The sequence below is a fragment of the Cucurbita maxima genome, unplaced genomic scaffold (genome assembly GCF_002738345.1).
Source record: "Cucurbita maxima cultivar Rimu unplaced genomic scaffold, Cmax_1.0 Cma_Scf00012, whole genome shotgun sequence".
NCBI lineage: Eukaryota > Viridiplantae > Streptophyta > Magnoliopsida > Cucurbitales > Cucurbitaceae > Cucurbita > Cucurbita maxima.
Window position 1 is genome coordinate 1,044,490 of NW_019272028.1, and position 14,144 is coordinate 1,058,633.

The 14,144-nt window shown below is 34.1% G+C and overlaps 3 protein-coding genes across 8 annotated transcripts in view; all 3 read right to left on the reverse strand.

Moving 5' to 3' along the window:
• The window catches only part of LOC111487473 (eukaryotic translation initiation factor 3 subunit M-like), a 4,564-nt gene extending 3,763 nt beyond the window's left edge, over positions 1 to 801 (reverse strand). For all 4 annotated transcript variants that reach the window (XM_023134884.1, XM_023134886.1, XM_023134885.1 and 1 more), the window contains exon 1: positions 566 to 801. In XM_023134884.1, the coding sequence (XP_022990652.1) occupies positions 566 to 658 (93 nt within the window). In that variant the 5' untranslated portion in view covers positions 659 to 801. The remainder of the gene's footprint in view (positions 1 to 565) is intronic.
• A 619-nt stretch (positions 802 to 1,420) lies between these two features.
• Positions 1,421 to 4,207, reverse strand: LOC111487687 (protein SPIRAL1-like 3). 3 transcript variants are annotated; one of them, XM_023135182.1, is made up of 3 exons: positions 4,057 to 4,207; positions 2,616 to 2,863; positions 1,421 to 1,764 (listed from the first exon to the last, which is right to left on the reverse strand). In XM_023135182.1, the coding sequence occupies exons 2-3, from the start codon at positions 2,841 to 2,843 to the stop codon at positions 1,684 to 1,686; spliced, it is 309 nt and encodes a 102-aa protein (XP_022990950.1). In that variant the 5' UTR covers positions 2,844 to 2,863; positions 4,057 to 4,207; the 3' UTR covers positions 1,421 to 1,683. The 3 variants fall into 3 exon arrangements, with proteins under 3 accessions (XP_022990950.1, XP_022990952.1, XP_022990951.1); XM_023135184.1 differs by having other exon boundaries at positions 4,006 to 4,131; XM_023135183.1 differs by having other exon boundaries at positions 3,948 to 4,131.
• Positions 4,208 to 4,896: 689 nt separating this feature from the next.
• On the reverse strand, positions 4,897 to 7,696 carry LOC111487718 (putative methylesterase 11, chloroplastic). Its single transcript, XM_023135225.1, has 5 exons — positions 7,239 to 7,696; positions 6,873 to 7,109; positions 6,180 to 6,323; positions 5,524 to 5,655; positions 4,897 to 5,340 (listed from the first exon to the last, which is right to left on the reverse strand). Exons 1-5 carry the CDS (start codon positions 7,575 to 7,577, stop codon positions 5,059 to 5,061), a joined length of 1,134 nt encoding a protein of 377 aa, XP_022990993.1. The 5' UTR covers positions 7,578 to 7,696; the 3' UTR covers positions 4,897 to 5,058.
• Between the last annotated feature and the right edge of the window lie 6,448 nt (positions 7,697 to 14,144).

The window sequence follows — 14,144 nt, forward strand, 5'->3', positions numbered from 1 at the left end:
AAAAAAAAAAAAAAAAAAAAACTCAAATAATCGCGCTTGAAATAAAGAGGAGAAAAATAAATTCCTCGTTTTGCCCATCATCGGGCAGACAAAAGATTAGTATATAAACAACACGAATTTCACTCGACTGTTCGACTATGAACAAATGAAAAGGCACCTAGAATCTAATCGCAAGCCATCCTGACATAGCAAAGATTATACAAATTACGCAAAGGAACTAGTATCCTCACAGAGCGCATTAACCAACGTTTTCTCACATCTTCCGACGTCTGTGATAATACATAATCTTCGTCAATTATCAGAACTACACATACGAAAGAACGCATCATGCAGGCTCTCCAAATCGCAACAGCTTACCATATTTTTCAAGTTCTGATAGAATAAATCAATAACCATATTCCTCAATGAAATTAAAAAGAAAACCTAAAAAAGACGGTGGAGCAGCGAGAAACAAATCTCGATGAAGGTGTAAGCTTAGTGCGAGCCACAAACTCAAGACATGGACGGTGCCGCAAACGCACCAAATTGAATTGAAAGATAAAGTAAAAGAATAAAAATTGGGAACCTCAGAACCGGCGTCGGCCCAAGCGAGCTCAGAGGCAAATCGAACGACAGTGAGCGCCGCATCTTCCTCAGATGTTTGAACGATAGTCGCCATTGTAGAACCTGTGAAACAAATCCAAGGTTCGATCTTCTCCTCCCTTCACTTACAGCAGTAGGCGCCAAGGGAGGCTGCAGAAAACCCTAGCTGCTTAAAGCTTCTGATTCTCACGTAGAATTGAGAGCCCTTTTTCCCTATAAATTCCATTTTTCTTTTTTATATTTAGCATTTATAATAATAATAATTTTTTATTTTTTATAAAAGGGGGAAAACGTTGTATAATAACCTTTGTGTCGAATATAATTATCTACTACTACCATAATTTTCTTTTAACTTCTAAAATCACTCTCTTTAAAAATAAAAAATAATAATAATAAATAAATAAAATAAAATAAAATAAAAAATATGTGAATTAATTTGAACAAGTTCATCGTCTTTCAAATATAATAAATCACATTGTAAAAATTTTTTAATTAATTAAAATAATTATGAGAGTTTTTCAGATGGCTAAGATCCGATTCAATAGTTTTTGTTAGGGAGCGGATCTCCACAGTGAGATAATATTATTCACTTTAAGTCTAAGTTCTATTGAGTTTCTCTTAAGTTTCTCTAAAAGACCTCTTCATATGAATGAAGATGTATTTCTTATAAACTCACTCGAACCATCTTCAACCTTCCGGTTTTACTAAATTTCAAGTTTTTAATAATAAATTTTAACCCAAAAAAAAAAAAAAAAAAAAAGTGCAATCATCATCTTGTTGATTAAGTCTAAGTTTAAGACATGATTTTTCTTTAAATTTATGTTCAATTTGAGAATGGTGTGATGTTATTCAGAATTCAAATTAATGGCGAAAGCCAAACATAAGAGTTCATAAACAGGCGAATGCTAGAGATTCAGAGGAGAACAAGATACAATAATCACTTTTGTTTCAAACAAAGCATCATAAAGTGCCCATCAGCACCAGCGCATGCCTACAGTTCTGACCATGAGGAGACAACCTCGTGCATAAGTAGAAATATATAATGTTGTAGTTTACATATGATAGCCACCAATCGTGGGTCTTTCTTGGTTCTTAACCAACTTAGCTCTTGCCGTTTCCGAACAGGAAGTCCAGAGAAGATCCGCCACCAGGTGCGGCGTGAACCTTGGTCGATGGACGATCCTGTCAATACATGCACCAACGTTTACATTCCAATGGTTGTATATATAAATGAGGATTCATATTTGAAATAAAGCCATAATCAACCATTGATTCTGATTCAGAACACTTTGACGAAGCATTCTTCACTTAATTCGTCGGTTGTCGAGTAGAACAAAACATTCTTTATAAGGGTATGAGCAAACGGGTTTTAAAATCTTGAGAGGAAGTCCGAAAAGGAAAGTCCAAAAAGGACAATATCTGCTAGCGGTGGGCTTGGGCGTTACGTTAATAATTAACAAATCTTGAGCACATCTATTGTTACTAGAATCTTTTCTTTGGTTATGTCCCCAAGAAAGAAGTTGTAAGAAAATGGTGGGTGCGAAGCTCCTGTAGATGTAACTGGTACATTGCTTTCTTCACCCTTTGGTTTATTGAGACATCAATCTTCCTAATGTTTCAGGAATTTCCTATCTGCCTACTGTATTAGCCTTTTTCTCTAGAACAATGGCCTAAGCTATCTCCTCTCTGCCTTCACTTTCGGCCCATCACTCGCCATGATTATCAAAGATTGTACCAACTTAAACATTTTTTAAACACAGTTAACCAATTAGTAAAGGTCAAAGGGATAAAGACTTGTCCAAGCATCGAAGAGGTGAACAAATCATTCCTTATAAGGGGTAGAAACCTCTTGGAAGTGTTTTAAAAACCTTGAGGGGCCGAAAGGAAAAGTCCAAAGAGGACAATATCTACCGACAGTAGGCTTTGACTATTACAGTTACGGTCTTATAAATATGACAGTGGAAGGTCAGGATAGTTGGTGAATAACTATCAGCACAAAACATTTCAATCCAACAAGAAAACAAAGAGCCTACCGTGATAAAGTTGCCACAGTTCTGTCCATCTGCTCTATGGTAATTGTTAGTATGATTCCCCGGAATGCCAGCAGGTATGTGTTTATCAGCAGGTTGTGAAGTAGAAGAGGTAGGCTGAGAAGATCCATTGGGTTTCTTAGAAGCTTGCACATTGTTGGCCGGCTCTCCACCTCCAAACAGGTAGCCCAAGGAACTCTGTCCACCACCGCTGCTAACTCCACGACCCATTTTCAAGCCTTTTGTTTCTCCTGTTAACACAACAACATAAGACCCAGATGTAATTATAGTGATAACACATTTAACTATTAGACTATATAAGGAGAAAAAGGGGGCATACCATAAAGGAAATAACATCCAGAGAAGTCAGAGGGAAATAAAGTTATAGGCATAAATTGCCAATATCATACATTTGGCATATACAGCAACATTATATATAAAATGCATGCTTGTTTAAGCACAAAATCGTGATCCAAAGGCTCTTGTTGAAGAATATCAACCCAATTCTGAAATTTAGTTAATAAAATATCAGGGTAAAGAGCTACGATGACCATTTGGCCCTTGTTGACGTCTACCAAGCCGGCTCTACATTATTAATAGTATTTCAATGAAGAAAAGAAGGTACAAAGCTACAACCACTGATGAACAAAACTAGATGAAAAAAATCTATTGCACATCTTCGTGAGCGCTAAATTATAAAAAGTACTATTAACTTCGCCTTTTGTTTAAAACATGTCTATTCTTTCAAAAGTTGCAATGTTACCGAAATAGAAAAACTATTAGAATATTGGAGGAAAAGTCAATGTTTCTTAATGTAGACTTAATTTAGGCAAGCGTGTTAGTCATTGTTACATCGATTTTCGTCCAATATTTTAAAAAAATTCGGTAGTTTTGAAATGCTTACGAAAGGTCCATGATAATATTGCAACTCACGAAACAATATGGATATTTTTACTTTTTGCAGTTCTCTTTGTGGGTGAATTGGGAACTTTATTAATCAGCTGACAATAAACTAATACCTACATCATTTACTATAACACTTGGCAAACTACGAACCACATGGTATGAATTCTTCATTTCTATGCATGATTCATATCATGCTTCAAATATTCCCAGACTTCTTCTTACAGATCCACTACAAACAAGTGTGCTATAATTTTGAGCGCACACAGCATCCAGCAACAAACATTTCAACATTTCAACATTTCAATCGATTCAAAACCAAAACAAGGATCACATTTCAATTCAACCTCATCAAAGATCAAAGAACATAAATCAAATTGGTAAATGAAAACAATGTAGACAGTGAATCAAGTATATCACGAGCGTACGTACAAAGACGGAAATGAAGTGCGGGAAAATAGCAACAAATGATCAGATCGGCGAACAAAACCTTAAAGAAATGTGGATCTGAAACGAGAAGGTAAAGATTTAAAGTGGGTACCTCGAAAATGTTCTGTGAATGAAAATGGGATCAAAAGGAAGAGATAAGGAGGCAGACGATGGAAGACAGCAGAGCACCTTTGCAACACAGGCCACAACCAGAGAACCTGAGATGCTATTAAATATTAATTTCAAATTTTCAAATCTTATTATTATTGTTCTTATATTATTATAATTAAAACGGAAATTAGTCGGAAATGCAAGGCCACCGGATCTGTCGGTGGAACCAATTTAATAAATAAATTATGCTCTCTCGCTTTTTTTAATTTTATTTTTTATATTTTTGAATTTTCAATTAATAGGAGTGGATTTTGATATTTTGGTTTTTTTTTTTTTTTTTTTTTTTTTTTGAAAGAACATTGAACACAACGCATACAATTTATGGGTATCAGTTGATTTTATCCAAGAAATGGAACCAAGTCGTCCCTTCTAAGTTGAAAATGACTATTAAGTTGATATTAGTCACCTTTAGCATGTGCATCCAATTAGATCAGATGAGTTCAAACGGTTATTAATTTAATATCGATCACCTTTAACATGTGTCGATAGTTGGATTAGAAGAATTCAAATGGCTATTAAGTTGATATCAGAAGTGACTACTAAGTTGATATCAGTCACCTTTTAACATGAGTAGGCATGACTATTTAGTTGATATCAAATGAGTTCAAATGGCTATTAAGTTGATATTAGTCACCTTTGGATGAAATGAGTCACTTTCTGGATGTGTATTATAATTGCTTATCCTTAAAACAATATATTTGTTGCTGCAAAAATTCCTAGGGACGAAGGGGAAAGTAAACAAAAATCCCCTAAATCCTCCCAGAAACAGAAAGAAAGAGCATACAAATGTAAAAGGAAGCATGATTCATTTTTTTTAATCAAGTAACCAGAACTTTTACTGTTCTTGATGTTTAAGGAGCCTATACATTATTCATATGTTCTGACCTTACAATCCGGGCAACGATTTTCACAGATTTCTGAGTCGTTTCCGAGTCGAATGATGCTATGATGGTGTTTTGATCTTTGAGATCTCTACCAATAGCTTGTTTAGAGCTTGAGGCTTTGAGAAGAAAGGGGAATGATCTGCACCTTTTAGCCGAAAGACCTGTTGTGGGGGGCTTTTGTTTATCATGCTGTCCTGTAATGTGATGGGAATGGCATTGTCTTCTGGTGTTTCTATGTAAAACCGTTTCACCAATCCGTAGTTTAAGTCTGTAAGGCAGAGCTTCTCCAAAATAGGCGCAAATGGCATCGGTCTCATTGATACAGACGCCAGAGCCACATCCTGGACCATGAATACAAACGGCCATGAGCTAGTATGAAACGAAAGAGGCAAAAGAACACGAGCAATGGTTAATGTTGAACACGAGCGACAGTTAATGTTGAACACGACCAAAATCACTACCAAACGTGCCTTTTAGCTTATTGGAAAAAAGTTTGCATATTCAATGTTTCTCAACCCCATTACCTTGGCAGGACATTGATTGAAAAACAAGTCCCTCAACAACGATTTCTCGAAGTTAATAGAGGTTGGAGGACGGTCGTTCCCATTTGCGTATGAAAATGTCTGAGCCTGCCGCATTAGATCATCTGCACCAGCCTGCAGTAGGCAAACAAGACACCATTTGTTAGGAACCACGAATCTCCACATTGGTATGATATTGTCCACTTTGAGCATGGTTCCTCGACAATCCTCCCCTCGAACAAAGTACAACATAGAGCCCTTTCTTAAGGCTTATGAAGTCCTCGAACTAAGTCACGTTTTGTTCGACACTTTTGACTATACCTTCGAGACTCACAACTTCTTTGTTCGACATTGAAAGATTCTATTGACATCGCTAAGTTAAGAGCATGACTCTAATAGCTGGTTAGGAATCACGAATCTCTACAATGGTATGATATTGTCCACTTTGAGCATAAGCTCTTATAGCTTTGTTTTGTGTTTCCCCAAAAGGCCTCATACGAATAAAGATGTATTTCTTACTTATAAACTCATGATCAACCCCTTAATTAGCCGTTTAGCCGATGTAGAATTCATCTCCCAACCATCCTCAATGCAATTCACATACCTCAACAGAATATGTATCTATGAATCACAGATTAACAAGAGATTAGAATGCATACCTGCTGAGAAAACATGTCTAAAGTGTTCTGTCCATTACTCAACATTGCTGCAGCGATGAATATGGCTTTTGAAATTCTATAAGGAAATAACTCCATTGCATGTGCTATACATGCACCGCCAAAATCATGTCCCACCAAGATAACCTGCATGAATAGAGTAAGGAAGTTCCAAAATATGTAGCCTTTCTAGTATATGGAACTTGTAACCCGAAGAGGAAACCCAGACAGGAAAGTCTACATAGAACAATATCTACTAGCAGTGGACTTAAGCTATTATATATACCCGGCGATGTGCCAGCAAGGAAGATGAGCCCAAAAGGGGTGTGGACACGAGGAGGTGTGCCAACAAGAACGTTGGGCTCTAAAGGGAGTGGATTGGGGAGTCCCACATCGATTGAATATGGGAACAAGTGTCAGCAAGGATGCTAGGCCTCGAACGGGATGGATTGTGAGATATCACATCGGTTGGAGAGGAGAACGGAATCTTTATATAGGAGTGTGGAAACATCTTCCTAACAGAGCGTTTTAAAAACTCTGAGGAGAAACCCGAAAGGGAAAAGCAAAAAACAACAATTTTGGGCATGGTCCGTAACTAGTTTTAGATTTTTACCTCTAAGCTCTAACTTGATTAAGGAACAACATCAGAAACATTAAACAGAACTGAAAAAGAAATTAATGGATAAGTTCAAAGACCTTTTCTCCCTCAGGAAGCATTTGAAGGAAATCAGTAAGCGGGTGCACATATTGCAAAAGACTTGTGATGCGATTAGGATCAAATGAATGAACTCCAGAACCAGCTAAATCTATGGCAGTAGCTTTGTAACCCCCTTCTTCTAGAAGTGCTATGGTTTTATACCAACACCAAGCACCAAAGCCACCACCATGGACAAGAACAAAATGATTCGTTTCTATATCCTCAAGTTTTACATTCTGCATGAACAGAGGAGAAAGCGTCAAAACAAATGAAATCAACCAACCCATTCCGAAATGCAGAGACTCCATCAATTCATGAACTAAAAAAGAAGCAAAACAGTTCAAAAAAAGGGGTTTAATCACAACCTCGCTAACAAGCTGATGAGGCTGAAGCAGGGGATCGGTAAGAGCCCGAGCCCGCGAACTAGAGCTCCTCGGTAGAGTGTTGCTATTCTTCGACCCTGATTTCGGGTACCGGACAGAAGTGGTCCGATCAAAAGGGTCGCGGCCATTCTGCTGTTGAAACAGAATCGCGGCGGCGAGAACTTGCTCTTGAGTCAGAGCAGCATCAGATTTTTCTTTCCTGGAAGAACGAACTCGGGTCCATCTTTTGCTAGAATTGGTGGTCGGAGGTGGGTTGCGAAGGCGCTTGGTGGGTTTTTTCTTCATTGATTTGGGTGCGAGACAGGCACATAAATTACCCATTTTTGGAGCATAAAGTGCACAAACGAGATACGAATTGAAAAAAGTGTCAACGAAGAAGACGAACAACAGTGGTGGCGATGCGATAGAGAAGGATGCTAGAGTGCGTGCCACTTTCGGTTGAAGACGATAGACGGAAATTTATACTTTTTTTTAGTGGAATAACGATAATATTGTAAAAAAAAAATTAAAAATAAGAATATTTTTTATAATTTCAAATTTTGGGTTCGACCTTTAAGTCTATTATTGTACTTTAGCTTCTTTCCATTTGAAGTTCATGAATCTAACAAATCGTGGATAAAGCAATCAATTAATCGGGATGACATGTAATCACTTTTTTTTTTTTTTCCCCTTTTAGTGAACTAATCGACGAGTGGTTTAGTTAGAAGCACGTGCATAGATACAATGCTCACAACATGTGTAAGTACTTATAACACTATCATAAGAAATGTTGTTGAGACTAATACTATGAATACTATTGAACTACACGATAGATAAGAGTAGTTTACCGACGGTCTTCTGCTTACTTCATTGGAGTCAATAATGTTAGTGTTTTCACCATGGTGACTATTGATGAACCGACTTATTGAATTAATGCTCTCCTTCATGGATAGCCAACATGAGCTAAATCAAACATGAATAGATGGTTGAGTTTGAGGATTTAGAACACAACATAAGCGAGAGATGAAATTGTTTGGTTGCAACACGACTTAGATCTAACTATGTAAACTGATAAAAGGATTTTGAGTTAGATTATAAATGTTATACTAAATTGTTGTCGTAATTAACCTAATCAACAACCAGCCCTTAAGCTCAAAACGTGCTTATAGAAAAAGATATACGAAATATGTAAATAAATTATAAGATACCCGATCTTCGTTCTAATGATGATGGTTGGATTCAAATGAGAGATGAATAATGGGCAAATGAGAAAGGGGTTTGGACCACTTCTTGGTGTAAGGTATAAAAAGGGGTAATAACATGATAACATAGCATATGTTTCACACTTGGAGCCAACCAAAGATAAAATCAATCATGTGAAGGTGTAATAATGGGTTCCAATTTTGTGCACATGATCCAAGTGATCCCCATATGCTACGGCTTTCCATTCCAACCCTTCCTCAAAACCCTTTTTCAAACTCACCTTTTCGGTTTGTTTCCTTCGTTCAACTGATGTGGGATCTTACAATATTCACGAGATGCTGGGTAGGAGAATGAAACACTCCTTATAAGAGTGTAACAATCTCTCCCTAATAGACACATTTTAAAATCGTAAGGCTAACGACGACAAGTAACAGGTCAAAACGGACAATATCTACTTGTGGTGGACTTGGGCCATTACAAGTGAAATGACCTAAACGAAACTAAATGAGTAAGGTTCATTTCGACTATCGAATTTAATTAAACGACTCAGAATCGAAAAGAAGGGTGAGAAATGGAGATGAAAAAGAAAGGCTTTCACAACAATCTAGGCCAAGTCCTTTGGCATTATAATTAAGGTTCCTCCAAGTTGTACCAATTTTTTATGGGTTTCTTTGTGGTCCAAAAACTTCAGTTAGGATCAACCGTTACACATGAAAGCTGAAAAAGTTTATTTATTATTATTATTTATTAATAAATAATAATAATAATAATAATAATAATATTATTATTATTATTATTATGGTGATATGTTAGGGATTTTGGAAGTGGGTTAGCAGTGGGAGAGAATTAAATATATATTTTTTTTTAAAAAAACTTTAATTTTCATCATTGGTTTTTTTTTTCTTTTTATGCAATTTTATTTATGGATTATATTGGTAACTTTTTCCCCTTTTTGTTTAGTATTTTCATTAATTTAATAAAAAATCAAAATACATTTTCATTCACAAGGCCCATAAAAAAGAGATGGGCCTAAGAAAGCCCATAAAAAGAGATGGGCATATGAAAGCCCATAAAAAAGAGATGGGCCTAAGAAAGCCCATAAAAAAGAGATGGGCCTAATAAAGCCCAAGAATGTCAATATGATTTATCATTTTCTGATTTTTTATTTTTAAAATTGATATTTTTTTTCTCTCTCTTTATTTTTATCATATTTTTTGAAATTCTTAACCAAATAAAAATAATAATAAATTTCAAAGGGTTTGAAAGTCGCAATAAAATAAATAATTAAAAAGATCTAAATTTCAAAATCCAATAGTTTCAATAATATATATATTTAAAAATGTCATAAATTAAGTAAATAAAATAATTAAGTCAAAAGAAGATTTGGTCATCTCCATGAAAAAAAAGCATGTGAGTTTGTAGATCCCAATGAACTGTCAATTTTGAAGACTGAGATTTAATAATTGATTTATATCAATTTGTCAAACTTACATCAAAGAATTTGCAGACACACCCACATTTATTCTTTTCTTTTTTCTTTTTCCTTTTTTTTTTCATTGGAAATATAAAATTTTTCTATATTAATTTTTCTTTATCAACTCGGTTGAAATTATTTAAAAGATATTTTAATTCATGTCATATTGAAGAATAACGAAGATTCATTGTTATAAAATTTTAGTGGATTAGGTTACATTTACATGGTGTCTAATTATAGGCATAGAATATGAATGTTACAACTTTTTGTAGTTTTATTTAGTTTAGGTTGCATGTAGAATCATTCAAGCTCGACATGATCAATTTTGTTTGTGGAGTGATTCGAATCTCAAACAAGTGTTCTTGCATTGAGATATTTCCTATTGATTAGGTCAACAAAGCTAGCTAGAAAATGAGTAAGTCCCGAAGATGTATATATATCTAAGAAAAATTATAAATTATAGAACCAAATAAATTTATTCCTCAAATTAAACGTCAAAATAATAAATTAAATTTAGGACTGTGATTGAGATCCTTAAAACCTTAAAAATCTGATTTCTCTTCGTCATTTTACTTTAGGATCATGAATTTACTCCAATGAAAGTTTCTAAAACGTAAGGTTGAGGAATTACAACGAGCAATTATTATTTATTGAATTCGTTGAATATTCAAGTGCGAAAAATAATGAAGTTGATAGAACGTGTATCAATAACTCGACATGTATCGATTTGAAAATGATTGAGAAGACATGAAAAGAAGTAAAAAAGGACCCGAGAAGCATAAACGTCGTTATACATAGGTGGATTAAGGCATGATTATGAATAGAGTGAAGGTAGAAGGCAGATCATGTGTATAATTTGTGATGATGCTTGTTGGAAGGTAGTCAAGAAATGATGGAGATGGCTAGGTTTGGTCCCTGCCCCATGCCCCTCCTGCCCCTCCTGCCCCTCCTGCCCCTCCTGCCCCCTGCCCTTCCTGCCCTTCCTGCCCTTCCTGCCCCCTCTGCCCTTTGTGTTGAATTTTTAATTTTTAATTTTATTAAGGGAATCAATCACACATGTGATGCCCTCCCTTTTTCCATGTGCTTTTGCATCCCCTTTTCCCATTTTAAATTCACGTCCATTTCAAAATTATCCACGTCATATATATATATAATATATAATATATATATATATATTTCAAATCATTCGTTATATTTAATTTTCTAATTTCGAACAACCTTCTGATTACTTGCTATGGAAGCTTATCTCTAATTTTATATCATTTTTTTCGTAATTTCTTTATTTATTAATTTGATTTGTGGGTAGAATCTGAATTTGAAAGGTATGAAATATTTGTAATTTGGAATTAATAAATTCACACTTATTATTACTTACAAAATTTTCGAACTATACGATCCCCAATTGCATAATATAAATGAAAAAAATATCGAATACGTGAATAATTTATTAAAATAAAATTAAGAATTTAGAGATTTATTATCTCAAAATTAAAAAATTAAAATTTGATTAAATAAAGTTTTAAAATTTAGAGAACCAAAATAAACTCAATTAAAATTTTAGGGTAAATAAATACAAATCTCAAAATTAATTTAAGAGTGCCATTATTGTTTGATTTCCATAAACACAAATATAAATGCAATAATTAAAAGAAAAAAATGATAGAAAGTGGTGTGTTGGTTGGATGTCCTTTGCTTGTACTTCTTTGTGTCACCATTGCTCACTAAGTCACATGCAACATACATTATTTATACATCATTTACGAACCCGAACCCGAACCCGAACCCAAATCTTAAAAAATTTAATTTTTATTTTTTCTCGACATTCTCCTGCATTTTCTACGACATGGTCACGTTACCTACTCTTCTCGTTTCTTAAGAATGGAGGTTATTATTCTAAAAAAATTCTTAGGAGGTAACCTAACATAAAATTACTCGAAATAAAACACACTTAATTATGAAATTTCTATAATGGAGAAGGTGCACTTTATTGGTATAAATAGCAACTTTCAGATCCTATCCACCGAACCTATTTCGTTTGGATGTGTTATCAGTTCAGTTGTGTAGCCCTCATTTACTCGGGTGTCACATAAACTTATTAAATACGAGTAAGAAAATTCAAAAACTAAACTTGAATGGGAATGTCGAAATAAAGATTAAAAAGTCTTTTTGTGGTGGTTTTATGGTACCTTACAAATGATTAATAAAAAGTTAAAGAAAATTAGGAAGGGAATTTGTATTGTTTGAACACTCGCTTGGATGTATTAAGAAAAATTAAAAGTACAATTTTTTTTTTGTTGGTTTGCAATTTCATGCATCGTACCACAGTAGCTTCTTGGAAGATTTCATTTCATGTATTATTTAGGGTTCAATAATAATAATAATAATAATAATAAATGAAAACTTAGGGTCTTGGCTTTTAGCAATAATTATTATTTGATAATTCGCCTCAATCTGTGAAAGTATTTCGTTGGATTCACATGCATATGTTTAGGTTTAGATCCGAATATATGAGTTAGAGATGAGTTTATTGAAATCGTCACATCTTATTTTAATTAGAGATGTTCACGAGACAAGAGTGAAGATAGAGAAACCATTTTTATCTCCGTCTTCGATCTCTATCTACAAGGAATTTTCTATTTACTTTTGCAGAGATCAAGACGGAGATTCTTCACAAAATTTTTGTTAGGATTGGATTTTCAGGTTAGTTTTAGGTCTTAATTTTGTCCTTGTGTACCCGGTTTAGATAACAATGAGAAATCTCTCCCTACTCCTGCACTTATTCTTCATTCGGTGAATTAAATGAACATGACTTGTTCTAACATAAATGTTGGTGTAACTACTTTATTTTCCGATAACATATATCTTAATCAGGTGAGTTATGTTTAAATTGATTATAACAATTAGTATATGTTATATTGAATCGTGCTTGGATTTGAATTAAAGTATTAGATTGGAATTTGTTTAAGGATTTTGTTTGTTTTTGCTTCAGTTGTTGGAAACATTAGGTGGATTGTGTTGATGAATGTAAACTTGGGTTGGTAGAGTTGTTTTTGGTTCAATGAAGCCTTTGAGTGAATGCACATGGATTTACTTCTATCTTTGCTTCAATTTCTTTGTTTATCATCAAATTCTCTTCCCTTTTTCCTTTTTCCTTTTTGTTTTGTCTTCTAAATGCATCATAATAAAAGGGGTATCTTAAAGAGTCATACATTTCATAGTCATGAGTAAAGCTATAACAAAATATAGTGATATTATTAGAGTTTCTAAGGTCATATAAACATATTATAAGTTTAATAAAATAAAATACTATAACCATATGAAAGGTTTCTTACTTTTAAACTTATTATTTTAAAAAGAATTTATTTTTATTATTATTATTATTATTATTTGTTACTTTGAAATTGAATGATGATTCCTAAAAAGAAGTGTGAGAAAGGGATACAAAATTGACAATAATAATGATGGATACATAAGGTGTGTGTTTAAGATTGTGGTTTTTACAGAACATGGTTTTACCGACCAGAAAGAGGTGTTGGATAACAGAATACTAAGTTGCTTGGCTTTCAAGATTTCAGTAATCAACCTAACACTCAAAAATCAAAACCCCCTTTTTGAGTATACACTCACATATCTGTCGAGTATGGTTAGGATGGAAAATCAAAAGTAAAGACATGAAAATTTACGCTCAAAGCAGACAATATCATACCATTGTAAAAGTTTGTGATTCCTAACATGGTATAGTCATGCACTTAACATAGCTATATCAATAAAATTCTGAAATGTTAAACAAGAAGTTGTGAGATTCGAGAGTAGTCAAAAGTGACTCAAGTATCAAATAAAGGGTGTACTTGCACTCTGTTCGAGTGTTCTAGAGAAGGAGTCGAACATCAATTAAAGGGAGGTTGTTCGAGAACTTTATAGGTATTAAGAAAGACTCTATGATATATGTTGTTCTAGAGGACGATTATTGAGGACTATTGATATGAAGTCTTTCGAAGAAATTAAAAACAAAGAGCTTAGACCATATTTAAATTCCTACCTAACAAGATCAAGTAACATAGAAGGCAACCTAAATTAAACGAACCAAATTTCTTTTTGTTTTGGTTTTGATTCTTCAGAAACGTGGATTGGCAACGGTTGAATAGGAAGGGAAGTTAGGGGGGAGAGATTAGAGGTGAAGCAAAGCTTTTTCTCTCTTTTTTTTTTTTTTTTTTTTTTTTTTTTTTTTTTTT